We start from the raw sequence: 27,766 nt of genomic DNA on the forward strand, positions 1-27,766 counted from the left end.
TTCATGAGGAAAAATAAAGACGGTAGATACTTTTGTTAAATGCCTTAAAATTGACACCTTAAATTCTGCTTTTCGCCCACAACTTCAGATAAAGAGCTGATACCTTCATAATTCTTGATAAAAAAGAATTCATGCAGTCTTTTTTTCCACCGTAGCTTTCCAATATTCTCATACATTTCATCGACGTTCATAACTTGAATGTGAAAGATTTAAGACGGCAATAAGGCAAACCTATTCTACGGCATCACTGACCAGCACTGTATGCTTCTAGGCTTATTACCCACACCATCATTAGAGGGTCGTAATGTTCACAAGACCATTCCAGGAAGTGTTGAATACACTGCAAACACATGAGCCGGCAGTTCAGTCTGGGAGACGCTGGTACGGCACATAATTCACAGCAACATGGTCCTCGGTGTCGTCAGATAAAAACAGGGAGTCCGTTTCTCCATCAGTTTATTTGTGCGGTTTAACATGTCGGACCACTGTATCCTCAAACACCTTCTTCATGGTCTTCTCTATCTGCTTGAGGAAGACTTGAGGAATCCGTCCGCACAGCGTGTTGACTGTGTCTAGGAACTTGGTTTGGATCGGGTAGAACAGCGACTGGAACATGTTGTCCTCAAAGGGATACTGCAGGAACAGAGTCATTGTCCATGTGTCAGTTCTGATCTCAAAAGCTATTTGAGTTTGATAGTTTTTTAATGGAACATATCACGGACTAAATGGTATTTACACATTTCTGTCAGCAGGGGTGATGAGGGGCGGTGGTGGTGTTCCGTATTAATCATAAATTACGACCCAGCTCGTCTTTAAGAGGCTTATCTCAGCAGAGCAGGGGGGGAACTGACTCTGCAGCCGGGGAAAACAAATTCTAAATTTAAAAACTGACCCAGATTGTTTAATGCAAGCAAGAGAGAATCTGTACCACAGAGAAAATACTCAAAGCTGCTCCTTTTCTGAGCCGGAGTCATTAAAGGAACAGTGCATGATTTTGGGACATTTTTGCATTACCCAGAGTCAAGTGAAAAGATTAATATCAATAGCTTTGCACTTGTTGTGAGGTGTGTTTTTCCACAGGGCTAGGCTAGCAGTTTCCCTCTGTTTCCTGTTGTTGGGCTAAGCTAGGCTAAACGTGTCAGACTGTGTTAGGAAGCACAGAGTTGGACTTTATATTGAGCTTTTTACCTGGTTAAATAGTAAACAAGAGTATATGATGCAGAGTGTATTTGTTCCTCTATATTTTAGGTATTTTCACATTGCCCATATGGTCTGAACAGGGGTAACACCGGGGTCAGCAGCTGCCAAAACCCAAATACAACCCGTCACTCACGATCACATTTCTAACAAGAAACGGTCAACATACAGTTAGTTACCTCCGCCAGTGAGGGTATGTTTTCGGTTTGGTTTGTCTGTTTGTTTGTACATTAAGGCCTTTTCAGACAGGGAGAGACACTCCGCCTGCATACTCGCTTGGACAAGCGCTCTGCGAGTAAACGCCAGGCGTTATGCATGGCGACCATGGAAACGGCCTCTGTGCACTACTGTAGGCTATGTATCCCAGTCGGTACAACTGTGTGGTGTATCAAATATCCCTAATCACAGCTGGATTTGTTGACACATGTGGCAATGCTGTTTCACTTTCATTAACATTGCGAGATAGGGCAATTGTGCTGCATTCATGTGGTGTGTGAATAATCAGAAATCCGAGTTCCCAATTCACATGAATGCCCCCAGTCGGAACAACAACTCAAAACTTGAAAAGCTTTGGCAACATTTACAAATTATTCTGTAGCACTTTCACCATTTAAATAAATAATTTGCTATACATGATGTCAAGTGTTTCTAATTTCTTTCTACACCATAAAGGAATTGAATGGTGTGTTCAGGGATGCATGAAGCTGGGGGGCGGGAGGGGAACAATATCAAGCGATGACAGTTGGGGTAGCGTAGTAGTACCGGCAAGAACTTCAGTCTACTTTCACTACTGGGTTTGAATGAGTTTGAGAGGCTAAGTAGGAAAATTAGCAGTATAGGTCTTAATGCTGCATCCATTGTAGCCACATCATACTCATCATTACTCTAAATAACTTTGCATTTGCTTTAATAAACCACTAACGAATCAAAACCAATTATATACTAAATTGGGCTTATTACTGGAATACTAATATATCATAATACTATTCATTACACTGTAGTCTTCCTCAGTCGACCTCATTTACAGCAGCTATGTTGATGTGCCATAGCAGGAAACACACACAGGTGTAACTAATAACATTAACGATGGATAACAGCAGCACCCTGGAGCTGACACACCTGAATGGAAGGCAGCCATCGTTAATGTGATTAGTTACACCTGGGTTTTGTGTGTTTCTGCTGTAACGGGTCTGCTGTGAAATGCTCTATTTCATTGCAGCCAGTCTTTTGGGATGAATCTAGTAATAATGTCATAAATACACATGAATGAAAACTGCTGTTTCCCATCTAAGCTGATTAGGTGTTGATGACTTATAATACACACACACTTATATAATATAATTTAGCGTTATTTGAGTGTTTTGTGTTTAGTTCGTTTAAATAATTACCCAGAATTCAACGTGTTTTTATTGTATTATATATATATATATATGTATTAGGGGTTTCACAGAATAGTCAACTATCAAAACCACTTGTCAACACGGTGCATCGTTTCTGTGGTTTTAGCGCGTTGCAGTGATAAAGCAGTGGCAACTCCTCACGCTATCCCTGCAAGAAAGCAGTCGCGTTGTTACTGCAATGAAACACTGGGTGTGCTCCTTTTCCTTCACCCGGGGCACAATCTGGCGAGAAGTGATAACGAGCGGCGAGGGAGGAGCATATCTCTTACTATCTCTCTTAAACATGCATGGATCTGTCAGAGCGATCACCTGCTGACTGCTCCTCTGTATGTTAAGCATATTTTATCGTATTCGCTCATTCAGCTGTAATAGCATTGTTGTGGTTGTATCAGCCATGTGGTCGAGGGAGGTGTGCAAGCTGCTTTCGCTGCTTGAATTGAGCGTCTCCTGTCGATATGTGTTTCTCCCTACTAAAACCTGAACCGACTCTTAACCCTAACCCGAACTACATAGGGGGGCGCTATCATTTTAACAGGAGGGAAACACTATTTGACGGGGAACAGACTTCAACATAACACCGGTGTGGTAAAGGGGCGGACCCAGTATCTCCAGCACTGAGGGTTTAGTCCAATCAGATCGTGGCTCATTCTTTTCATTAGAGCCTAGGTGGGTCCCGCCTACATTAGTTAAACCTTTACTGGTTGTATTTGAGAACTTTCTGACGAGAACTGATCATAGTTATTGGGTAAAAAAAATTAAATAATATATATATATATATATATAGAATTTTATTACTAACTATATCATTTTTTACTAAAACTAATGAAACAGTCATTAATGTTATGTTATTGAGTGACCAACCACCGTGCACTGAATGTTAGGTTTCGACAGAGGGCGCTATGCATCAATACCATATTGTGTCAGTAAATCTTGAATATATCCTTCAGGAATACTTACTTCACGTATTGCATCATAGACTACTTTGAACGCTGGCTGCTTGTCATCGTGATACACGCCACGGTTGCCATGGAGAATGGACACGCCCTCCTCTTCAGCCCCTTTACAGTTACTCCCGTACATACAGTGATCTGGTCTGTAGTTCCACTGGCAGGGGAAGATGAAGAGACACTCTGGGGGAAAAAACAAGAACACATCATTGCTATTTATAACACCAAACACTGTATCTCATGTAAATGCGATGCTATAGGACACAGTGAGGACAGTAACTCATGAAGGATTCAAAAGGCAGGTAGATTGCTGGTTTGATTCCTCAGGACCCATTAAAAATAATCTGGATGGAGAACTTTAACTAGACGGTATAGAACATGTGTTATTTCTTTATAACAGACCGTTGCTATGTATAACAGACCGTTGCTATGGACGCAGTTCTGACCTAGGACTCTAGAGGAACATTTTTGTGTCAAAATATTGATTTCTTAAGTAAGTAGCCATGTAATAAGCAGGATAATGTACAGCTAGTGGGTCATTGTTGTGAAATAAACCCCTTCAGGGTGATGCAAGTCGGGGTTTATTTCACAATAATGACTGCCTTGCTGTACATTATCCCTTACATATTTAATTAGCGCTGGTCTTTGAATGTGATGTATAGTACCAGGCTAAAATAAATAAATAAATAACATACAAATATACAGACGTATTTTTCGCATTTTTACTTAAAAACCACATGAATCCATTTGATTCTCCATCAACTCCTGGTCTGAGGATATCACAGTATCTAGAAGCTTTCCCTGATTGCAGAACAAGCAGAAAGAAGCCAGAACAATGCTTTACGGACTAACTTGAAAATCCCTCTGGAGAGTGCAGAGAGCTCATGTACCGCACCGTGTAAAACAAACACTTCATTGGCTCTGGTTTCAAGCAAACACCGGCGATGCCAGCTCCACCGTAGCTCCGAGCACTTAATGCCCACATCTGGCCGCTGCAGCTGGAACTCAGTCTTCACGCTGAGGCCTGCTGTTGCCTGCAGCCACAGTGCAGCCTGGTGTGCTGTTTACTAATCCAGATTCATAATGTGGACTGGTTTACCAACGGTGAAATAAGACACAAGTCATGTGAACATCTTGATGGTTGATGGTGAATTCAAAATGTACACAGTTTGATATTCTGATTCTGCCTTTTGTGGGCCAATTTGAAACCTCCTTCTGGGATACATAATGTGTTTTCAGTGTGATTATAATCTGTTATATGATCATTGTAGACGACCACTAACAAGGGGTGTACCTGGGTTGTAGTGGAAGATGATGTTGAGGAGGTCCTGGTCTCCCCAGGTGATGTGGTTCTTGTACTTCTGATAGAGTGGATGTAGAATATCCTCCCATGACAGACCGCTGGGGATCATACTGTTCTGAAATACCAACAACAACAACATTCACTCGCTAAACAGCTCAAGAGCAATCTTTTTTCTCCAAAAACACATCATCAAAGGAGAGGCACATTTACATTCCCACTTCCATTTGCAATCTGCTGGCAGTATTAAGAGCTGCTAAATTGAGTTCTGAGGGCAGAAGTCTGTGCTTCAAGCGCGGTAATCAGAAAGCTTCAATCGCGGCCCACTCACAGCACTGCGACTGGAGCTCAAAGAAAATAACCTTCAGAATGCAGAAGGGAAAATCACAGCTCACTTCAGTCCTTTTTTACTGATCACAGTGTGAGGGAAAATATCACCGTGTTTCCACCTTACTTTGAACATCGTGCTGCGGATCCTTGTGAGGTTCATCAGCATGACGCCGGAGTTAACCCCCGTGACTCCGTAGAAAGGGTGGCGGGCGAAGCGGCTGTACCAGCCGATCTTTGGGACCTCGTGCTCCGGGGCCATCGCTGCCAGCTGGGTGCTGTTGAAGGACTTCAGGAGACTCCAGATATCATCCATGGGCCGCAGGAACAGCACGTCGGTGTCTACGTAGAGCAACGAGTCCACGTCTTTCAGGATGACCTGGGAGGACACAATAACAGTCATCATTAGAATATTTATGACCACAATATTTCATATAAAGAACTAGAAAGGGCATTATTATACCATGTAAAACTCAAAAATGAAGTTAAATAAATAAACGTACATGGTGTCAAATACTTTATTTTCTCACAGTGTCATACTACACCGTCTCTACCATGTTAGGTGCACCTCCTCTTTTGCATAAACAGCTTGCTCTTTCAGACAGCCACTGACATATTAATAAAACATAACTATAAAGTAAGCAGAAATCATCAAGGGGTTCAGATCAGACCAACTAAATGTCTGAGTGGGGAAATCGTGGGACTCAACATCAAACGAACCCTGCAGATTCAGGCTGTACTGAGGAGGCACAGATGTGCTTTGAGCTAAATGCTCACATTGACGGTGCTAACATGCTGATGGTTGTGAAGTGTAATGTGTACCATGCTCACTGTCTTAGTTTATTGTGTTAGCATGCATATAACATATTGCTTTCAAATGTATTTATTTTGAACAAAAAGCCAAGGAAATATATTTTCTTAGTTTTTGCCCAATGAAAAGATTCCTATTGCCCCGGATTGACAGTCAATAAGAGAGCAATGGAGCTGTTTAGCAGCAATAATGTCCATCTGTCCAGCTTGTCAAAAAGGAGATATGGTCCGGCATTAATTACTCAACATATTTAAAAAATAAACTAAGGTTACTACAAACAAGTTTACAATGCATTCATATATTCTTCATTCTAGGGATGGTGACGGCTCTCTAAATATACTAGAAAAACAAGGTAAAAGTGAGCATGGCTAACCCCCCCCAGCTCACTGCTTGACCCGTGCTAAAGTAGGGCCAAAGGTTTTGCTCTTTTAGAAAATTTAAAAAATGTTGGGCACCCTGGACTTCTAACCCCCAAAAGGCACAACTAGACCTAAACTAAACTAAATAGTTTTTGAGTTCTGCTCCGGAAACGAAAGTGTAACAGGCGAACGGACGGACGGACGGTAGGACGGACACGCGGAGCACTATATACCCCCCGACTACGTTGTCACGGGGTTATAATAAACTTGTTTTGTCTAAAAATATATATATATATTTCCTCTTCACATTTTTTCATTTGTAAGATTAATATTATAGATAATTTTATTTGTATTGTTCATTATACACAGATAATTATTGTGTCCTCATCAGCCATGAAATTCCTACATCTCTAGAACATCTCTATTATTAACGAGAATTACCGCTTCGCTGTTGTACGCCTCCGCTAACCAGTCAAGCTGCAGTTTACAACCATATCTGTCCAAAATGTCATCACTTCATTATGTTATCCTATTAAACATTTGTGCGGTCACAGTGACCTCTGACCACCAAAATCATCTTTGAGTCCAAGTGGACATTTGTGCCAAATTTGATAAAGCTGTTCCCAAGATATCACGAGAATGGGACAGACGTGAGGTCATAGTGACCTTTGACCACCAAAATCTAATCAGTTCTTCCTTGAGTCCAAGTGGTCACTTGTGCCAAATTTGAAGAAATTTCTTCCAGATATCGTGTTCACGAGAATGGTACCGACGAACGCACGGACAACCCAAAAACGTAATGCCTCCGGACACGGCTGTCGCCGGCGTGGAGACAAAACAAAACTATAAAGTTCAAGAGGTTCATGAGGTTCAGTCTGGATCTGATCAGCTAAATGTTTGGGTGTGGAAAAAGTGTGATTTATGGGACTTTACATATAGTTCAACATTAACCAATTTCCCCATATACAGGAATTCAGAAAGATTTGACAACCTAGGATTTTATAGTTTAGAGTAAAATAATAATAATAATAATAATGATAATAATAATAATAATAATAATAATAATAATAATAATAATAATGATGTGCTATAAACAAAAATTTAAGTCAGGAGCAAAACAGAGGTGATCTGTGGTAGAGCATCTTAGAATTCACATTGAAGCATTGAATTGAATTGTGGACTTCTGTGGGAGAAGAAAATCCACCGTCTGCTAAGAACAATAAGATGAGTTGAAGATGAGACAATTACTTCCTGTATCCACTGATGAATTGAGCTGTCAGTGCACGGTAGACAAATTACAGTCTCGGACAGTTTGGATGAGACGAGATTTCACCACCAGCCAGACTTCAGAGCTGAGGAACTTTGAGAGTTTAAACTATATCTCAGACAGCCATATGACTTCCCAGTATATAGTATAAGGACGTTATGTAACACTTCACTGTGTAGCACATGCTGTTACAGAGTGTACTTTATACCATTAAGACAGTGTTACAACACAGCTAACTGGGATGATGAAGTCTGAGATGCAGGGTCAATAAAGACAGAAGCACTTAAAGCCAATGGGTTGAGATTAGTGGTAGGTAGTAAGAGACCACGTCACCAAGCTGCAGTGTGTTCGACCGCACTGAGCTGGCTCTGCTGGAATTATGTTGCTGACAGCAGCGAGGAGCCGGCGCCGGTGTGTGTGACAAAGCGGCAATCGATACCAACAAGCCCAAACCGAGCAGTAACCCACTGTTTTCGTTTTATGTGTGTATTATCCGCAGCTATAATAATAGTAATAGCCACTGTGGAGTGAGTAGGAGATCACAGGTCTCTCTGTCGATATAAATGGTGCTGTGGTTACACTCTGAAGTTTTCTCTTGAAGCTCGTATCCACGACGACCTTAAATTAATCATGTATATTTCTATTGTGTGTGGGGAGTGTTGTTAAACCCACAAAGAATTATAAGAACACTATCGCTTAGTGTTGTTGATTAAACAATATAGAAAGCTGTTAAATCAAAATGAAGTGCTAATATTGATTTTCTTTCACGTTCTCATGTAATGACTTATAAATGTCAGTATCATTGAATAATGAAAGAGTCCCACCCACAGTAGGATAGAGAGGAGCAGAGAGAGAAAACAGGACTGGCACCAGACCACTTCTACCCCCCCAAGACCAGACCTCCAGAGACAAATGTGTCCCTCGAGACAGATCGTCTGCCGGTCCCCCCCCCCCCGAACTGCCTGATTCCCTCCTGACTCAGAACACGGGGAGGTGAAGAATCTGGTGGAGAGCAGACTATAGGAGTTTACTTCAAGAGAAAACTAAAATATTATTGTTGCCAGCCTGCCCTCCATCCAGGACTTACACACCTCCAGAGTCAGGAAGCATCACTGCAGACCCCTTCACATCCTGGACATAACCTCTTCCAGCTTCTCCCCTCTGGGAAGCGCCACAGAACACTGTACGCCAAAACAACAAGACACAAAAACAGTTCCTTCCCTCAGGCTGTCACTCTGATGAACACTTTATCAGTCACACACTGTCAATAACCCTCTAACACCAAATATCCACTGCTGCTCTTATACACTATAATTCTTACAGTCTTTAATGCACATTTTTCTGTAATATGTACATATCACCTGTCACTTTATGTCACTGTAAATATACACCGATCAGCCATAACATTATGTCAGCATGGGCACCCTGACTGGTCTGCGGCTACGTAGCACTGTGTGTTCTGACACCTTTCTATCAGAACCAGCATTAACTTTTTCAGCAATTTGAGCTCCAGTAGCTCCTCTATTGGATCGGACAACACGGGCCAGCCTTCGCTCCCCACGTGCATCAATGAGCCTCGGGTCTGACCCTGTCGCCAGTTCACCGGGGTTTCCTTCCTTGGATCACTTTTGGTAGATCCTGACCACTGCAGACCGGGACAGCCCTCAAGAGCTGCAGTTCTGGAGATGCTCTGACCCAGTCGTCTAGCCATCACAATTTGGCCCTCGTCAAAGTCGCTCACATCGTTACGCTTGCCCATTTTTTCTGCTTCCAACACATCAACTTCAAGGACAAAATGTGTCTAATATTTCCCACTCACTGCCAGGTGCCATGGTAACGAGATAATCAATGTTATTCACTTCACCTGTCAGGGGTCTTAATGTTGTTAATGTTATGGCTGATTGGTGTATATCCTACTCAGTGTACATACAGTATACAGACATCTCCTCATGTGCATACTGTACATAATCATCTAGTCCATGTACATCCATCCAGTATTTATTTTTTTGCACTGTATTGTTTACAACTCCCGGACACTTGACTTGTATAAAGATATCTGATTTTGTTTTATTTTAATTTTAATTATTGTAGTCTGTATTCTGTTATTTCTATTCTGTGTAAGTACATTGAGAGAGCTGCATAAAAAACAGAGTCAAATACCTTGTATGTATATACTTGGCGAAATAAACCTGATTCCTGATGAATATGGTGATGCAGTGTTTGGCTGCACCAGCCCATTACTTAATGTGGAAAATAGCTCATTACTGGAAATGTTACATGATTTTAATAATACCAACGCGACCTGAATGTTACTAGGAAATATGGCTGTCACTTTTTATTAAAAATTCGTGGGAAAAAAACCCATTTTCAAACTGTAATGACCTGTTCCAATTAGAAATGTATGTGAAATCTATGAGAGGAACTGACCTTTTTGTAGTTTGCCCTCTGGTCCAGCAGAGGGTGTTCTTAATGTTCACCCTCAGCTTGATCTATTACATGACCTATTGACCTATTGATCAGTTCACTAATTAGCTCAGTTAAAGGTCCCGTATGATGCTCATTTCTAGTTGCATACATGTAATTCATGTTTCTACTAGAAAATGTTTACATGTTGTAATGTTAAAAAAACTCTTTAATTTCCTCATACTGTCTGCCTGAATATGCCTGTATTTACCTTCTGTCTGAAACGCTCCGTTTTAGCGCATTTCAACGGAATTGCGTTGCTTGGCAACAGCTTGGCTCCATGTTTACTTCCTGTCAGCTGATGTCATTCTCATACACTGCAACCAGAAATAAACTGGGACACATTTAAAATGTTTGTGAATGTGAAATTGTCTATACATTGTAGATTTATGACATCACAAATCATGACGGCTTGTTTCAAAGGAACAGTTTCTGAATACGGGCTGTGTATACTTATTGTATTTGGATTGAGCGTTTCAATACTTTCACAGTATTTATACAGCAACTAGACCTGCTTTATAATAAATTTAAAAAAAAGACATGAAAATTTCAACTTTTTAACATATGGGACCTTTAAGTACAATTTCAAGGTACTTTACTTTACTTTACTTAAGTATTTCCCTTTAATGCTACTATATATTTCTACTCCACTACATGCTTCCATGTTGTGACGGCAAGGTAAACCAACGAAAACATTCTAAATATAGCGTACACTTAAACTGATACTGATTTGGTTAGATGGGCCTTTCTTTTAGGTGGCTAAAATATATTTTGCTGCCGCCCTGTCCACAGCAGTATGTTGCTTTGCTTCCCTGCTGTAATTCCTGTCTGTTACTACCGTCATCTACTGTAGGTAATACACTGACTATGGATAAGTACCTCATACAACCCCACTTCAAAACATCCAAACTATCCCTTTAAGTTGCGGTTCATGGAGTTCCCATAGTGGAAAAGGCCAACAAGAGATGCCAAACTACAGTACTTTTCACTGGAGGATCCACAACATATGTGCAGGTCTGACCCAAGTCTTAAGTTGACTCAACAAACCTGAGAGCTTGGTGTTAAAGGAGTTCAACATAAAAAGGTGCATTTGATTTTTTGCAGCATTAACTGCCAAAACATCTGCAGAATTACGTAATGGAACTGAGTCAGGACGGACAAATCCTCACGTAATTCAGAAAGACTACGAGCTTCTCAAAAGGTATTCTTGACAAAGTGAATGTTCATTGATTGATTGCCTTGCAGCGAGAGAAATCACATATGGATCGGTCTGACCTGCAATATGTTCATTACATGGTTAGTGAGCTGGCTGTTATTTCAATGAACACCAGCAGAAAAAGAAAATCAATAGTCTTCACTTGATGAAATCACTTAAGTAAATGCAGCAGAAAAAAGTGTGAAATCATCAATAATCACACAAGTAATTAACTAGAACCGTGCACTGGGATACAATAAAAAAGGGTAGGGAAATGCTGCTTAAGTAGAAATGAAATGGATTTTTTTCTTAACGCTGGTTAATGACATTATGCACGGTGAGGATATGAGAGGAGATAAGTGCTGCAGCCTTACGGGGAGGAAGAGTCTCTGAGCAGCGCAGGGCTTGAAGAGCTTCTTCCACTCGTCAGCGTTCCCCACGGAGAAGGTGATGGGGTAGATCCGGTACTGGAACTTGGATGAGACGGCGCGGGGCCACTTGTTCAACTGGAAATAAAGCAACACATCACATTTTACACAGAGGAAGTGTCTAATGGACTTCTTAGGAGCCGTTCACATGTAGCGTCTAATAACGTATGGAGAACGCCAGCCGTGCTGCTTTCATCCTATTATCAAAGATGTTGGGAGGGTTGTGCATATGTCGCCGTTACTAAGCAACCACAACCTGCGTGCTGCGATGAATTTAGCAGTAAAAGCCTCACTGACTAAACTAAACTCAGTCAAAACAAAGATGAATGGATTTCCAGCACTGTAAAGCGAGCGGTAGCTTGACGATCCTTCAAGATAATTCACAATGACTCCCGTGACACAAACTTTCTCATTTTACAGCTAAACCGCGTACTACAAGATGATTCTGAAAACATTTGAGGAGAGAAATAGGCATTAACGTAACAGAATATTGATTAATATTTGATCAGCGCTGCCTAGTTTGACCGTTTGGTTGGAGTTCGCGACTGATTGACAGCCGGCTCTCATAGACGGCAGCTGGACAGCAGACCTCAGATCAGCTCTTACTGCTTGTTTTGCTCCGGTCTGTGAAATCTTGCAGATGCCGTTAGGAGCACCGGAGGACACAGAGGCACATGATTTTTTTCAGGTTACCTGTTTCATGCACTACTGTCAGGATATAGCGACCGTTTAATAAAAATAACTTTAATTTAATCATATTTGCTCCAATCTCGCCTACTTCAGTTTTAAGGGATAGAACTCGTCAGCTAAACAGCAACAAATATGAATTGAAACAGAATATTTCATTAGATAAAAACATGTTGTGAATTTTGGAAATGTTTACACCTATCTTTTTCCAACAAAGTTTGACTTTCGGACTTTACAACGCTCTGGAGTTATTGTAAATGTTTGGATCACACGGGTCGGAAACAATCCTACGCAGCCGCCACTGGAATCTAATCTAATCTAATCCCGGTATTTCTGCAACTGTGCAGAAATACCATGTTTAAACAGAATGTGGCCTACTAAGTAGCAAAATAATATATCATCTTAAATAAATATATATACAGACTTTTGTATAAATTATCCAGTGAGTCAGTAAATCTAATTTTGACAACCTCCAAGCAGACAAATCCTGGCGCACCCCCTGTGATCTTTGGTTGGAAACCACTGCCTTAAAAGGACAAGTATGGAAAAAAGTGGTGTGAGAAACAGCCGTTATATATAAACAATCATTATTCTGAGAGCTAATCTCTCTCTTTTCACACACGTATCAACATAAAATGTCTCGAAAAAAGACGTCCGTTTAAAACAATGAAGTCACGTCTCGTGGTGCTGTGTGTGGTTCTGCATGAGACACACGCGGCCGCCAGCTGTTGTCTGATTAAAAAGCTACAGTCTAAACAAGTGAAGGCACCCTCTTAAACTCCACAGTGTATCGCCGGAGCTTGTGTTATTCGACCTGTTAGGCGCCGAGTCGCTCCGTAATCATCGGTTTAACAGTTTGGCCCTGAAAGGAGCGAAAGAGCGCCGCAGGCAATTGGCAGCGTTTGTGCTGACGAAGGCAAGAAATCAAAGGAGATTACGGACAAACCTTCTAACTCGCTCAACAAACGCATTCACCATGTCTCTTTACGCTGCGGCTGGACGTAAGCCCCATGCTGTACATATACACAGCATATGTGCTCTATTATCTCGGCCTCGACTACCACAACTCCCCCGTCTCCCACGAGGGGATTTTCAACACATGGCAATGATTCACCCTACACACGACGGCAAGCTCGCAGGTTTAGGGTTTGGATTTAAAAGCTGTTCAAGGTGCTTTTAGGTGCTGTTTAAGGTCCATTAATAGAAAGGATGTTAATAGACTGTTAGTTACAATATCAGGGGAACTAATCAAAATCACGCCAGGCGCCGCTGTAAAGGTGACTTTGAAGTGATGCATGGTGCTGGAGGAAAAAAAGCAGGGTGTCTTGGTGATAAATTACTCGGCAGCCTTGAGATAAAAGGGTTATATGTCTGTACTAGAGTCAGTCAGAGAGAGGCAGAGTTAAAACTGCTCTCATCTTGATATCATCTATTACAAAGAGAGGGGAGGATGTTTAACATGCGCTGGATTAAATCAGAAGTCAGAAGACTCACTAGAGAAGTATGCAGAGAAAATAAGCCGAAAATAGCGCCGCTTATAGCTCCATAAGTCTCCACGTTTCATCGTGTGCCTTCTTGTAAAAACCTGCACCGTATAGAATATATTTGGGCATCAGGCCACTGGAGGTTTTCTTACCCTTTCTTCAAACTGCGGGGCCAAAGGGTCCTCAGCAAAAATGTGAAACGTGATCCTCTTGAGGCTGAACAGGAGGGCTGATTTGACCATGGTGAGTGTCTCGTCCAGACGACTCCCACAGGCCACCACGGCCAGGTGCATGACCTCCTCCGCCCGTTTGCGCCTGGTCACGGGTCGGCCCACGTTGTTCCGCGGTTTGCTAAAACAGACATGCAAAAGACACGGATGAGAAGTTCTGACAGTCTAGTGCAAGAAAAGAAAACAGAAAATGTACAATCGATTATTTAAAGGAGACCTATTATGCTTTCCCCCTTTCCTTTAGTGTGTTATATACTGTAGATGTTTGTGCATGTAAAAGGTCTGCAAAGTTACAAAGTCGAAAGTCCACGCCCAAACTCTCCCCCACAGAAACACTACTCCTGAACTGCCTCACTTGAAGTCCCGCCTTTTCTTCTGTAACGCGGTGATGTCACCAAGTAACACACTTTGCCTAGCGGCTAGTTTGGTACGCCCTAAAACAAAGCTAGTTAGAGTTAGAGCGGAGCTGAGCCGTCTGTAGAGTTTGGCTCGGTTGACCAATCAGAGCAGACTGGGCTTTTTTGGGGGGGGCGGGGCAGGAGCTCAGCAGAGCATTTCAGAGGGTGAAAACGAGGTACTGCAGCACAGCCGGAATGAGAAAAGTAAAGCAATATTTGAACATTAAAGCGTGTAAACATGTTCTAGTAGAAACCCGAAATACAAGTATGAATGATAGGTCCCCTTTAAACTGAATAAAGATACATTCGAGCTATGGTTCTCAACCTTTCCAAGTCGCAACCCCCCAGAATAATCAGGTTGGTGTTTGCGACCCCACAGTTTTGTTTATTTTTAACAGCTAGCACCTAGGCGTTAACCAATGTGCTCCCGGCACTGTGGATTTTTGATGCAATCCGTGACTTTTTCTCTCCACCTGACCTGCCGTAAAACCCCCATCAGAAACTCATCTGCAGGCACACTTTGACTCTTTGACTCACAAACACTCACGAATATCTATTCTGAGGCAACTTATACCACTGGTACAGGCGATGTAATGTAAAAAAAACATTCCCCATCTAAAATATGTTGTTTTATTTTAATACTTTTTTTTCCCTTCTCCACATCCATCTGGCGACCCACTGAAATCATCTCCCGACCCCCGGGTTAAGAACAAGTATATTTTCTAGGGCTGCCCCATCTTAGTCGATTAGTCGGACGTTTTGGTCTTAGTCGACTAAGATTTCTTTAGTCGATTAATCATTTTTTTTACTTTTTCATGCTGAATGACTTATTTCCAAGAAACTTATGAGCACATCTCTGGTAAACAAAAGATTTAAAGTGGTGCTTTCGTGTGATTCTTTGTGGAGAAACTCAGTTTTACAGATCTGTCGGTCTGAGTATTAGTCGACTTTCTTTGACCGAGGACAGCCCTAATGTTTTCAATGCAACGTTAAAAATGAGGACAAAGAGATACAAATGGGAACCATTCATTTGAACAAATGATGTAAAATAAAACAATGTTTCCATCTCTAAATGGGCCAAGGCCATGTGTGGGGAAAGTGGAGGGGGTTTTGGATCTGCTGACAATCACTGAATACACAAACCTCGTTTCCCTCACTCGTCGCCTGTAAATTGGCCCGCGTGCTGCAGAGCTTGTGAAGAGCAATTTGTGCTCTGCAAAAGATGCACTGAACAACACTGAGTCAAAACAAAGTGAAGGAACTGAAAGAGAAACTGAAATTTAAAACCTCCACATTAGATTTGACCAATTTTAAAGGTTGGTAACCAAAACTCTGATTTATTTAAGCCACCAAATTCTGAAAGTTTGTGATATAATACTTACATGCCCATGGACATTTTTATACAAAAACCCCAAAAGGACATGGAGATTCAGCACTTATACCCTATAATTGGAAAAGCCTACAAAACAGAACTTGAACACCCTAAACCTTCTGCTGTAACTATGGCAGTTATTAACCTCTTGCTCCTTCAAATTCCCTTTTGCTTCAACATTTTTTTGTACAAAAACACAGCCTTTATCCGCTTCATTGCAGCGATATCATGCTTATATTAAACATTCAAAACCCAAGACACCAATTTTTTCTGTTTGCGTGATTCCATCAAATGGAAAATGATGTGTTGTGCATTGTTATACACACGTCTCTGTAATTCAGCCTGACAGATTTCAATGACAACATAACAACTGGCAATTTTAGTTTTAGGTATCTGAACAAAGCTCAGCTGCTCAACATGTAATTATTGACTCAGTAGTAGAACGAAAAGGGAAGTAGAAGTAGGGCTGAACTACTTGAGCAAGTTTCATAATTACTATTCTTTCAGACCAATATTGTGATTGCAATTTAATGGGTGATCTACATAATATCAAATCAAATAATCACAAATTAATGTTGTTTTTACACATGCAATCACATAAAATTATGCAATTGCTTTTTTTCAAACCAACATCTTCAATTTTTAAGTAAACTTGGCTCGTTTTAGACAAATCAACCAATTAAACTCACATTTACTGAAGTAATGTATTACATTAGCAGTATACTTCATTCCATACATTTTTTAAAGTGGCTTTATATTTACTGTTAACAACTTCATAGTTGTCACTAGTCATGTCTGACTATATTATATTTTGATATGTTACAGATTTGACATTTCTGTATTAGCTTGAGCTAATGTTAGCTTGCGTTAACAGACTAACAGGACCAGCTGCTTCACAGAGATGTTACAGTCATAAGCTTAAAACAATATTATGTGCTTAAAAGTTAGACTGGAAGATAACAACTAGCTACTGTTCACTATCTGCCAACCGTTGGTCATTCACACTCAACAACTACCGAGCTTGCTAGCAAACCGTCTGAAATAACACGATGCAATCTCCTTTTCATTGCCATTCTGTTGCTAGGGCAACAGCTTTGGTCCAAGTTTACTTCCTGTCCGCTACTGCATTAACAAACATTGAAACAGGAAATACAAAGGGACCCATTGGTCTATATTGTTTATGTAACGGTAGAGAGAGAATCACCACTTTCGCAAGATGGTTAGGCATTGGTCTCGAAGAGTTAAGGTTAGGATTAGGGCTGTCAAAGTTAACGTGATAATATTGCATTAACACAACTTGAGTTTTTTAGATTGTAGCGGGCAGTTTTAAGGCTAGTGAAGATACTGGCATCATATGAAACTAGAAAAACCTAAAGAATCCATTGGTACCAACCAAAACTAAATTACGCTCCAAACTTGCGCTAAATTTTGGCAAGGAAAAAATGTCATGGCCATTTTCAAAGATAAAGATAAAACATAATATAATAGTAGGACAAGTAGAAAAGAGTTATTCAGCAAACCGGCTGAATAAAGTTTCTAACCATAATCTAGCCTACTGGTCGTACCATACCAAGTCAGGCTGCAACAGCAAAACAGTAACAGTTTTGTGTCTTTCGTCGAAGGTTACAAAGTCTCACTTTAAAGTGTGTTTTTGTTCAGAATCTGGCAGCAGAATGAATTCAGGTAGAGAACTTTCCACAGACACCTCGTACTGAGCGAACAGATGTGTTAAAAAACGCTTCCGCCTGTGACTAAGTGCATCCAGTCTCAGAGCACAGCGGCACATGTAAGCTCTCCTCACCTGTCAACATGTCACTGTTGAACAGTAATAGCATGTCTCTTCATGAACATGTCAGGAAGCACAGATATTCATCTTGGACTTTATGAGAATCAAGACAGAAGAAACAAGCGAAGCATTCAGGAAAATAGCCCATCATCACATTCATCCTCCTGACAGACAGACAAGGTGAAGAATCAAGGATTTATCTCACATCTGTTGCCTTCATATTGTTCAACACCACACACACACACTCACACACACACACACACACACACACACACACACACACACACACACACACACACACACACACACACTACTACTTCTGTAGCTCTGTGAGTTCCCACCAGACTTTGTTCTTCGGCGCTCAAAGGCAAGGAGGTCCTTTATCTGATGTAAAAAAATGTGCTCTCTCTGCAGAGCTAGTGCTGCTGTGGTGTTAAAATACACTCAGCGGTGCGGAGTATCTCCCACCACGATACGGAAACATTTGTACAATGGAGGAGCCTGAAGCTGAGGATCTACTTGTCCTCCACATGCGCGCGCTGCATGGGGCTGGTTGTAATAACAACATGTTCAACATCAGTGTTGTCATAGCCGTAGGGAGAGACGCAAAAAGGAACAGAGAAGCGTTATTTTGGAGAACAGTGGAAGGTAAATGGTTTTACGACTAAAGACTGTTTATTCCAAAAGGCACGGATCTCCTCTGAGCCCGGAGGATGAAGTAACCATAAAACGGAAAGGGGAACAGAGAAGAGTGAAATTTGACAGGTGGGTTTTTGCGGGGCAGTCTCCAAGCGTGACACTTCGTTTTCTGCATGGCTGAGGGACAATGATGAACCGCAGATTAGGATGAATGAGAAGGTGCTGAGAAATCTGTCTGCCACGCTTCAAAGGCCCGATGCTGCTCTGTCAAGGTTGTTGAACACACATTCCTATTTTTGCCCGCAGAAAATGCAATCCATATCTCCTACACGGTGGGACGGAATGACGTGGCACTTTTACTCATGCAAAAAGAATGCCCTTGAAATGATTTCCGCAAAAAAATTGGAGGGACAAAAGAGAAAAAAATGTCTGTTGCGTAAAGCAAGGGCTGTACACATGATGTTTTGTGTCATGGCACTGTTCCCCACATCTGGAAGCAGTCAAAAAAGCCCAGAAGAGGCACAAAACGAACTGAATTCATTACTGGCTGCAGAGTGAGCACACGAGGAGCCCTCTGCCTACAAAGCACCACAGCCGACCCTTTTAAATCATGTAAGGAGGAGAGGAAAAAGAAGCAGCACCTTTGAAGATAATGTCAAAGAAAAATGTACATGTACAGAATGAAGAGCCAGAGTACAAACTACACCAAAGAACACCTTGAAGGCATTTCATCAATCAGCATATAACTGGCTCATTTGGTGGACTTGTATCCTACATGTTCACTTTGGTTTTGAACCAGCGGGGTGTCAAGACCATTAAAATGAACATGTTCCCATCATGTCTTTCCTCAATAGGAAGGAGGGTAGAGCTGATTTCAGCTCTTAAAAGCACAAAATGTTCGATCGCTTAACGGTGAAACCTACGGATGCTTCTTCAGACCGATTCATGGCTTGCACTTTATTCAACAAGTTGCCAAGACGTGGCAAAGCACAGAAGATTCAGAAACTTCAGCAAATCTGTGGTGATTGATTGTTCAGAAGCACAGACTGTATATAAGAAGTGAACGTGGTCAAAGTGACGTCACCCATTGGTTTGTGGACTGCCGTTTTGAAGCCTCAAGTTTGGCGTTTTGGCCGTCGCCAACTTGGTTATTTGTAACCAGTAGTGACACAAGAGGGTGGAGCTTAGTACCTCCTAATGCTGAATAAGACCTTTTTTGGCGACCAAAAAGGTTATAATTAACTTTCATGAATTGAAAACACACTGTGAAAGGGTTAAAGTTGTAAGACAAAAACCCGGACAACGCCTTGATAGTGACCTGTCAATCACGAGGTAGCCACGCCCTAAAGCATCCCCTGCTTTATGGTCTATTTGACTCTAAATGGGACCATCATTTACTAAATGAACATCATGCTGTATTAAAGAAGACTTGAAACTAGCGATTGAGACCATAAACTCATGTTTACAATGTTTACTGAGGTAATAAATCAAGTGAGAAGTAGGCTCATTTTCTCATAGACTTCTATACAATCAGACTTCTTTTTGCAACCAAAGGAGTCGCCCCCTGCTGGCTCAGAAAGAATGCAAGTTTAAGGCACTTCAGCATTGGCTTCACTTTTCAGACCCTGTAGTTGCCCATTGGTCGGAAGGAAATAGCTGTTGATGTAGCCACAGTCAGCTGATTCAAGCTTCCATGGGAACCAGATTATCTGTTTTCATTCCCTTAGCCTTATGGAAAGATTTTACACTCATCAGGATGTCCAGCTGAAAGGCCTAAAGCCAAATATCCCTCAATATGTGTCAAGCCCAACTCTTTATTCGACCAAGATGTGCACATTAAACTTGATGACATTTTACATGCACGTTATAAAAGGGACTTACTTTCATATCACTGAAATATGTACCAAAAAAAAAATCAGAGATCTAAGAAGTGCTATAAAAGTTCAAGCCCACGTATTGAACATCGAGTTAGTACTGAACACTAATACACTTGAATTAGATCTTGAATTAGAGTTCCACTGGGAAAGCTTGGGTAAACCCTCTTAGCTGGGTTAGCCACAATGGATGTATAGTTCATACAGAGAGTGTCTTTGGCATGGCAAATGCAAATGTGGAAGCTACAGCTGGTCTTTTATAACCTGATCCGTCAGATGGTTTGATACACAGAACCATCTGAGCAGCCGTCATTGGAAACTGTTTGGAAAAGGGCAGGCACTTCCAAAAAATACTTGGCAGGCGATTGGATGAACCATCTGTCAATCAAACTCTTGCCGAAGTCAGTCAGGAGAAGAGCGAAAACATCTTTTCCATCGAGAAAAGCATCCAGTGCCGTTCTTTGCTCTTATTTCAGTAAAGAAATACTCTCCAGCTCTGATATAACTGATGTACGCTTTGAGCCGCTATTGTTGTTTAGAATGAACAATTGCCTCTCCTCCGTGTCGCCTCAAACACCTAAAGCGTTCGTGGCTAGAACATCTCTTGCCAGATGGTCAAGGTTAGGCATTGACCTCGAATGGTTAAGGTTAGTTGCGGGTTACCTTCCAGACCCGACCCTTGACGCTGAACGAGATGGATTTCCGCGTGATCCCACGATTCTCACGCGATCTCGTCACATCGTGAGAATCCAGCTGCCATGCAAGGTAAGGTCATTTAAGTGAGCCTGCAAAGCAACGTGCATCATTGCAGAGAATTTTTGCGTTAAGGTCCTATTTCCCAGCGCAGGACGGTGGTTGTTGAGTGTTTATCTCATTGGCAACCCCAATCACCACATTCGGACTAACTCACCTTGACTACTACTTCTGTCTATGGTGCATCTGGTGAATCTGATCTGTTGATCGGGTATTCAATCAATCAATCATTTCAGCATTTGCTGGATCAGTAACTGTTAAGAAAAAGGTTATCGTCCAGGAATACAGTACGTGATTTGTCACTTTCTAAGCTTTGACTTTCAAATCCTGCTTCTTAGAAATGATTTTACCCTATGCACGTCTCTCTGTCTCTCTAGTTCCTCCTTCCACACCCTCTATGACTCATTCCCTAGTAAATTAAAAGTGAGTTAGCCCGTCTAACGGGCAGATTTAACTGCCCCTGATGAGGCTCACACCAGCACCCCCTCCAACCACGTCGGGGCTACGCAGGCAAGCAGGGAGATTTCAAAACACTCCTAGCAGAGAGAGTGTTCAGTCATGCGAGATGACATTTTTATAGCTATGCATAATGCCACAGCGAGAGAGTGACTTCTTTACTGCGAGGAGCGCTGCTGAACTGTATTTGAAGTGACGGGGCAAGGGATTTGTTTCAACACAAAGTATCTATGCCTATCTAATCCTGTAGATGCAGGCCTTAATTCAATGTAACAAAGCAGATAGAGGGGCTACGTCTGTATTATTCTGCATTTGAAACATATACTGGAGGTAATAAAGAGATCGGAGAGAAGGAATGTGTGACTTACGGGTAAAGGATCTGTTGTGAGGATTATACGTGACAGGTTGTGATGTCTAGGGCTACAACAAATACTTGTTTTCATTGTCAACTCTGAGACCAGCGGGATTGCCAGTGATCACGAACGACTTTAATGCCTTTCAGAAGCTTTAGCGGGCTCAGTTTTAGAGCTAGAAGGTATCATATGAATCTAGAAACCTAAGGAATCCATTGGTACCAGACATGTTTACCAAATTAGGCTACATTTTGGCGAGGAAAAACTGGCATGGCCGTTTTCACATGGGGTCCCTTGACCTCTGACCTCAAGATATGTGAATGAAAATAGGTATGATAATCACATGCAGTTTTTTGCATGCAGTACAGATGTGTTATTTTCGCCTATTCTAAAATGGTGTATTTGAATATTTCTGCATACTGGGGTAAAACTAAACTAAACAGTCTTGGAATTACATAAATTGGGTATCACTGTAAAACTGAGACTCTTGTGGATCCAATGAGCCCAACTGTATTCATGTGTGATGATGTTAGTCCCCATAGTAGCCATCTCATATCGCAAGACTGTTTTTTAAAACTTGACATCACTGTACAAAATGACCTGTGGTGACCTCTAGGATAATCACAGCTTCATGAAACTTTACAGACAAAAACTAAAGATCTAGAGCATTCAGAGGATGGATGGCTTTCCTAGGTAGATTGACAATAAGGGGGTTTCTGAGCAGTTTCCAGAACAGACGTGCTCGCCATCCAATCGCTGAAAAATACAATTCTTGCAGAAATCTCAAAATGTCAAAAGTTTTTGATACCAAATCAAAGTATGGCTTTTACTATGGTGTTCCTCAAGGTCTCGTTGTCTTAATGTGGTATTTTGGAGGGATTACTGATCATTTTTATCAATTCTCGAGTGGTAAAAAATTGTTAAATTTAGCACCAAAACTTACGAGGCATAATAGAGCATGGGAATGACCATCATGTACTTCAATCAAAATGTTCTCAACCCTTATGCACTTTCACAAGTTATTTCAATCAATGTTTCTTTCTGATTTATGACTAGAACAATTTGACACACAGTGCTGAGCAGCATCTCAAATTAATGTTAAGGTTCCCAGCTTTCAGATGATGTACACCACTTCTATGTGACATCTACCGCTGACCTGCTATCTCCCCCTAAAGACCCTCTGAACCCCCCTAAAAAAAGACAAAAACGGGTCTGTTGTGGGTCTCAGAGGGTTAATATGGTGATATTTGTTAATCAATTGATTAATCGTTCAGTGTATAAAATGTTCAAAACAAGTGGAAAATTCGCAGCAGAATTTCTCATAGCCTGAGGGGATATTTTCAAATAGATTCTTTTGGTCCGACCAATACTCCACAACCCAAAGATATTCAATTTAAAACAATATAAAAACTGTTTTTGAAGCATGTTTGTGAATCTGGAACCAGCAAATGTTTTGTTGTAGATTAACTTTCTATCATTTCACTAATTTATTAATCAACTAACGATGTTAGAAGAGAACATTTTCCAAGGACACCCTCATAATAGTAACACCGATTAAGTATAATGCTTACTACCATTTGTACTCTTAGATGCCATTGGAACTGTATTATACAACTTTTCAACCTAAATACTTCAGACTTGTTTCATAATAATAAAGAGAAACACTTTTCAATTTGAATCATGTTAATATCACTTATATACTTTTACACAGAGGGTCATTTTGATCCTCAACTTGGACTTAACTTCATCGTATTTATACTTTGAAAGTAATTGACCTTAAAAACTTTCAGAAAATGAACAGTAGCAGGACTGACATAGTCATAATCAATCCAGATATATAAAATCACCAGTCTAAAGCTGACTCTCAGTTAGTGTTTCAACTTCAAAAATAATGAACTTATTGCTGTGTGTCACAATCATATCAGAGTTTCTATTGGCCCAAAGCTAACGTGGGTGGGTGTAACGGACACAATATGCTTGTTTTATTGGCACAAATGGTCCCCATCTATGCACTTTTTTAATAATATAGCACAATTTTATGATTTTTAGTTAATTATTTTGCAAAACCCCCGGCCAGAGTATACCACAGACCCCACTTTGAGAATCACTGGTGTGGGGGGGGGGACAGATGGAGCGCTCTCTATTCTCTATATTTTTGGCCACAGGAAGTAGTGTGATGTGTCGAGAGGAAATGATATGATTAGGAAAAACAGGGATGTTTGTCTATTAGGCATGCTGCACAGGAAATCTGTCTGCCGCCGCTCACATTTACGATTGAATAGAGAGTCAAACAGCAAAGACACACACCTATAAAACACAATGTGTTTGATGCTAAAGACAATGGGGATTATTATAGAGGCGATAAACGGGCAACCCTAAAATCAAACATTCAGCCCTCTGTGTATACTTTGTTATCCCTATGATCCATATTAACAGAGCAGTAGTACAGGTTGGCTGCAACTAATGATTATTTTCATTGTCGATTATTTTCTAGAATAATCGATGAGTTGTTTGGTCAATGAAACGTCAGAAAATTGAAGCTCAAGCCCAAGATGACGTCCTCAAATGTCTTGTTTTGTGCACAACTCAAAGATGTTCAGTTTAGGGTCACAGAGGAGTAAAGAAACCAGAAAATATTCACATTTAAGAAGCTGGAATCAGAGAATTTGTCAACTTTTCCTTAAAGGTCCCATATCGTGCTCATTTTCAGGTTCATACTTGTATTTTGTGTTTCTACTAGAACATGTTTATACGCTGTTATGTTCCAAAAAACTTTTATTTTCCTCATACTGTCTGCCTGAATAAACCTGTATTTACCCTCTGCCTGAAACGCTCCGTTTTAGTGCTTTTCAATGCAATTTCGTTGCTAGGCAACAGTTTGGGTCCATGTTTACTTCCTGTCAGCTGATGTCATTCACATCCACTGCAACAGGAAATAAACTGGGACACATTTAAAATGTTTACGTTTAAAACCGTGTAACGGTCTAAATATTGTATATTTGTGACATCACAAATGGACAGAAATCCTAACGGCTTGTTTCAAACGCACAATTTCTGAATACGGGCTGTGTGTATTTCTCCGTATATTGAGCGTTTTGATAGTTTAACAGTATTTATAAAGCACTTAAACCTACTTTATAATATAAAAGACATGAAAATCTCACTTTTTACAATATGGGACCTTTAAAAAAATTACTCAAACCGATTAATTCTTGAGGATTAATTTAATAGTCAACTAATAGAATAATCGTTGCCACTCTCAGTGGCTATTTTTTGCCAAAGCTTATATGTGTTTTACGAGAAAAACTACACCCTATTGTTCAGATTCCTTCGTCTTTTATACTCCCAACCATCCGATTAGCTCATGCAATTAAATAGGAGAACGTTTTTTTTGGAGGCTTTGGCCAGATGCTCAGTGTGTTTCCACCTAATCGCAGCAGTCAGTCTTGAACGCTTTCCAAACCTGTTAGTGTTTTTTTTTTTCTTCTTTACGGCCACCGGTGACCCCTTCCACCCCATCTCCCCTTATCAGCGCTGAGCACACATGGAGGAGTGTGGCGTCTGGGAGGACGCAAAGCTCCTTTCTCAATGTAACGCCTTGATGGCTTTTATCTACCGAACAGTGTCCCCAACCTCCAGTCTTTGGCTTTTGGAGTAGAATACATATTACCGCCCCGTCTGGTATCTCCACGGCCACGTCGTAGCTATTATGGCACTGCTGGCATTCAGCCCGGTGGGGAGGAAACGTAAAAAGGGATGTGTGAGGCTGAAATTAGAAAAAGCTAGGGGGAATATAAAAAAAAAAAAAAAGCTCCCATCCTTGAACAGAAATAGCAACTGACACAAACTGCCTTTTGTCTGAATCTGACAAAGAGGATGGTGACTTAATCGGATCATCTGCCAGGATGCAGCTCCTCTTATTATCTGTCCAGAGAGGAAAATCACACCTGACAAGCTTTTTTCACTCCCACACACACACAGATTGTTTTGGCACATTTGGACAGCCAACAGGATGGGTGTCCGTTTTCTGTCATTTCCAGTAATCTCCTCACCAGTGTAATCATTTTAACAGGCGTTCTGTGCTCCTTATTAATTGCAATTTATGTCTCTCAAGGTGACCTTTAACCCCCTCCTCTTTAAAGCCTGAATTAAAGGCCCCCAAAGGGTCAAATGATCCAGATTTAGAGGTCAGGTAAGTATTTATCCTTCTGTTGTGCCATTGTGTGCCAATATGTCCACCTAATCACATTAGTCATGCTCTCTACTCACATTTCAGCCACACATTTGAGCAGCCCCTCTGATTACACACACAAAAAAGGGCATAAAATGCAGCCAAGCAGCAGATATGCCCAATAATATGCATGTTGGGAAGGGTTCCCTCTTTGACAGATCAGTGCTATTGTGAAGCCAGCATCCTTGAGCACAATGTAGGCTGTTTTTGATGGAGGAAGGATGCTTTCAAAGCAAAGATTAAACACTCTTTAGCTTCCTTAACGACAAGGAAGGTGTAGGTGCAGTCTACAGACGGATACCCACATGATGAGGTAGTCCCTTGCAGTTGAAGAGATGGAAAGAGGAAGAAAATATGGATTCTCAGGTTTCATTTTCAGATACATAATAGGAAGACTGGAGTAGAGAGCTAGGAGGAAATTGTGAATGTTATGCTGTTTTGGGAGAATTTGTATAGGCTTTACTTCTACAAATTGTGTCATTTTTTCTCTTGCTTGATATTCTGATATTTTCAAAAATGTACTGGTGCACAAATTATCTTGTGTATTGTATTAAAAAGGCAGTATATAGATGCCACACCAGGAAAAAAATTGGATCAGTATTGAGAACAAGTAAGTTAATGATGCACAAATGGAAGTAGGCGTGGAGGAAACCATCAGATCGACACAGATTTAGAGGTCAGGTAATTCTTTATCATTATGTTGTGCTATTGTGTGCCATCCTCTCTGCTGATATTTCCACATAATCACATTAGTCATGCTCTCTAGCCAGACATTTGAGCAGCCCCTCTGATTACACAAAAAAAGGATATAAAAATGCATCCAAGCAGCAGATTATGACCAATAATATGCATGTTGGGAAGTGTCCCCTCTTTGACAGATCAGTGCTATTGTGAAGCCACAGCGTCCTTGAGCACAATGTAGGTTATTTCTGCTTAAAAAGCAAAGATTAAACACTCTTTAACTTCCTTAACGACAGGAAAAGATGAGAACAAGTAAGTTGATGATGCACAAATGGAAATAGGCCATGAGATGGACACAGAGAGGAGAAAAAGAAACAAACTCCCCCCTTTACCTCTTTGCATTCACGCTGGCTCCTCTGTTGATCTTCTCTTTGCGTCCCTTTGGAGGCGCCTCTTTCTCTTTACGCACGGCGGATGCTTTCTTCGCCAACTTTGCAGCCACATCTCGTCGGATCTGTTTGGAGGAAGACCGAGAAGAGTTGTCCTCCTCTTTTTCTTCCTCCTTCTCCTCCTGCTGCTTCTGCTGCTCCCCAACTTCTCTCAGCAGCGGATCATCGTCCGCCGCGTTGCCCCCCAAAAAGTACAAAAGTAGGAAAACTCCGAAGCACAAAGCGATCACAACTACTTTGCAGTGGATCCGCATGGTGAAGGCGACTTGTTGCGGGTGTTAGAGGCCGACGGGTCGCCGCTCATGTCTGCTGGAGAGGAGGAGGGAGAGGGAGAGCAGCTCCAGTTGACATTTTGTTGCCGCTCCCCGCTCGCATTTCTTCTGCAGATGATGATGATGGAGAGCGGAGAGGAGCTTCTCTCCACGTCCATGGAGGATTACACAGCGGAGGAGGGGCTTCTACCGCTTTACCGTAATGATGGTGGTATTACCGCGCTGTTATACTGTAATTACCATGTAGCCTAGGGCAGGGTTGAGCAACCTTTACTGTCTGAAGAGACATTTTAGGCAAAAAAAAATAGTCTAAGTATATAGTATATAAGTCTAATGCAGTGAGGGCCCAAGTGCAAATTTACTACGGAGTATTAGGGCCACATTGAGGGAAAAAACATTTGAGATTT

General features: G+C 41.2%; 1 protein-coding gene across 1 annotated transcript; it reads right to left on the reverse strand.

Annotated features, from left to right (window-relative positions):
• gxylt2 (glucoside xylosyltransferase 2) lies at positions 1-27,536 on the reverse strand. Its single transcript, XM_074647611.1, has 7 exons — positions 27,031-27,536; positions 14,018-14,216; positions 11,641-11,772; positions 5,299-5,550; positions 4,839-4,962; positions 3,555-3,727; positions 1-633 (listed from the first exon to the last, which is right to left on the reverse strand). The coding sequence occupies exons 1-7, from the start codon at positions 27,339-27,341 to the stop codon at positions 457-459; spliced, it is 1,368 nt and encodes a 455-aa protein (XP_074503712.1). The 5' UTR covers positions 27,342-27,536; the 3' UTR covers positions 1-456.
• Positions 27,537-27,766: the final 230 nt, after the last annotated feature.

This window comes from Sebastes fasciatus, chromosome 1 (assembly GCF_043250625.1).
Source record: "Sebastes fasciatus isolate fSebFas1 chromosome 1, fSebFas1.pri, whole genome shotgun sequence".
Taxonomy (NCBI): Eukaryota; Metazoa; Chordata; class Actinopteri; order Perciformes; family Sebastidae; genus Sebastes; species Sebastes fasciatus.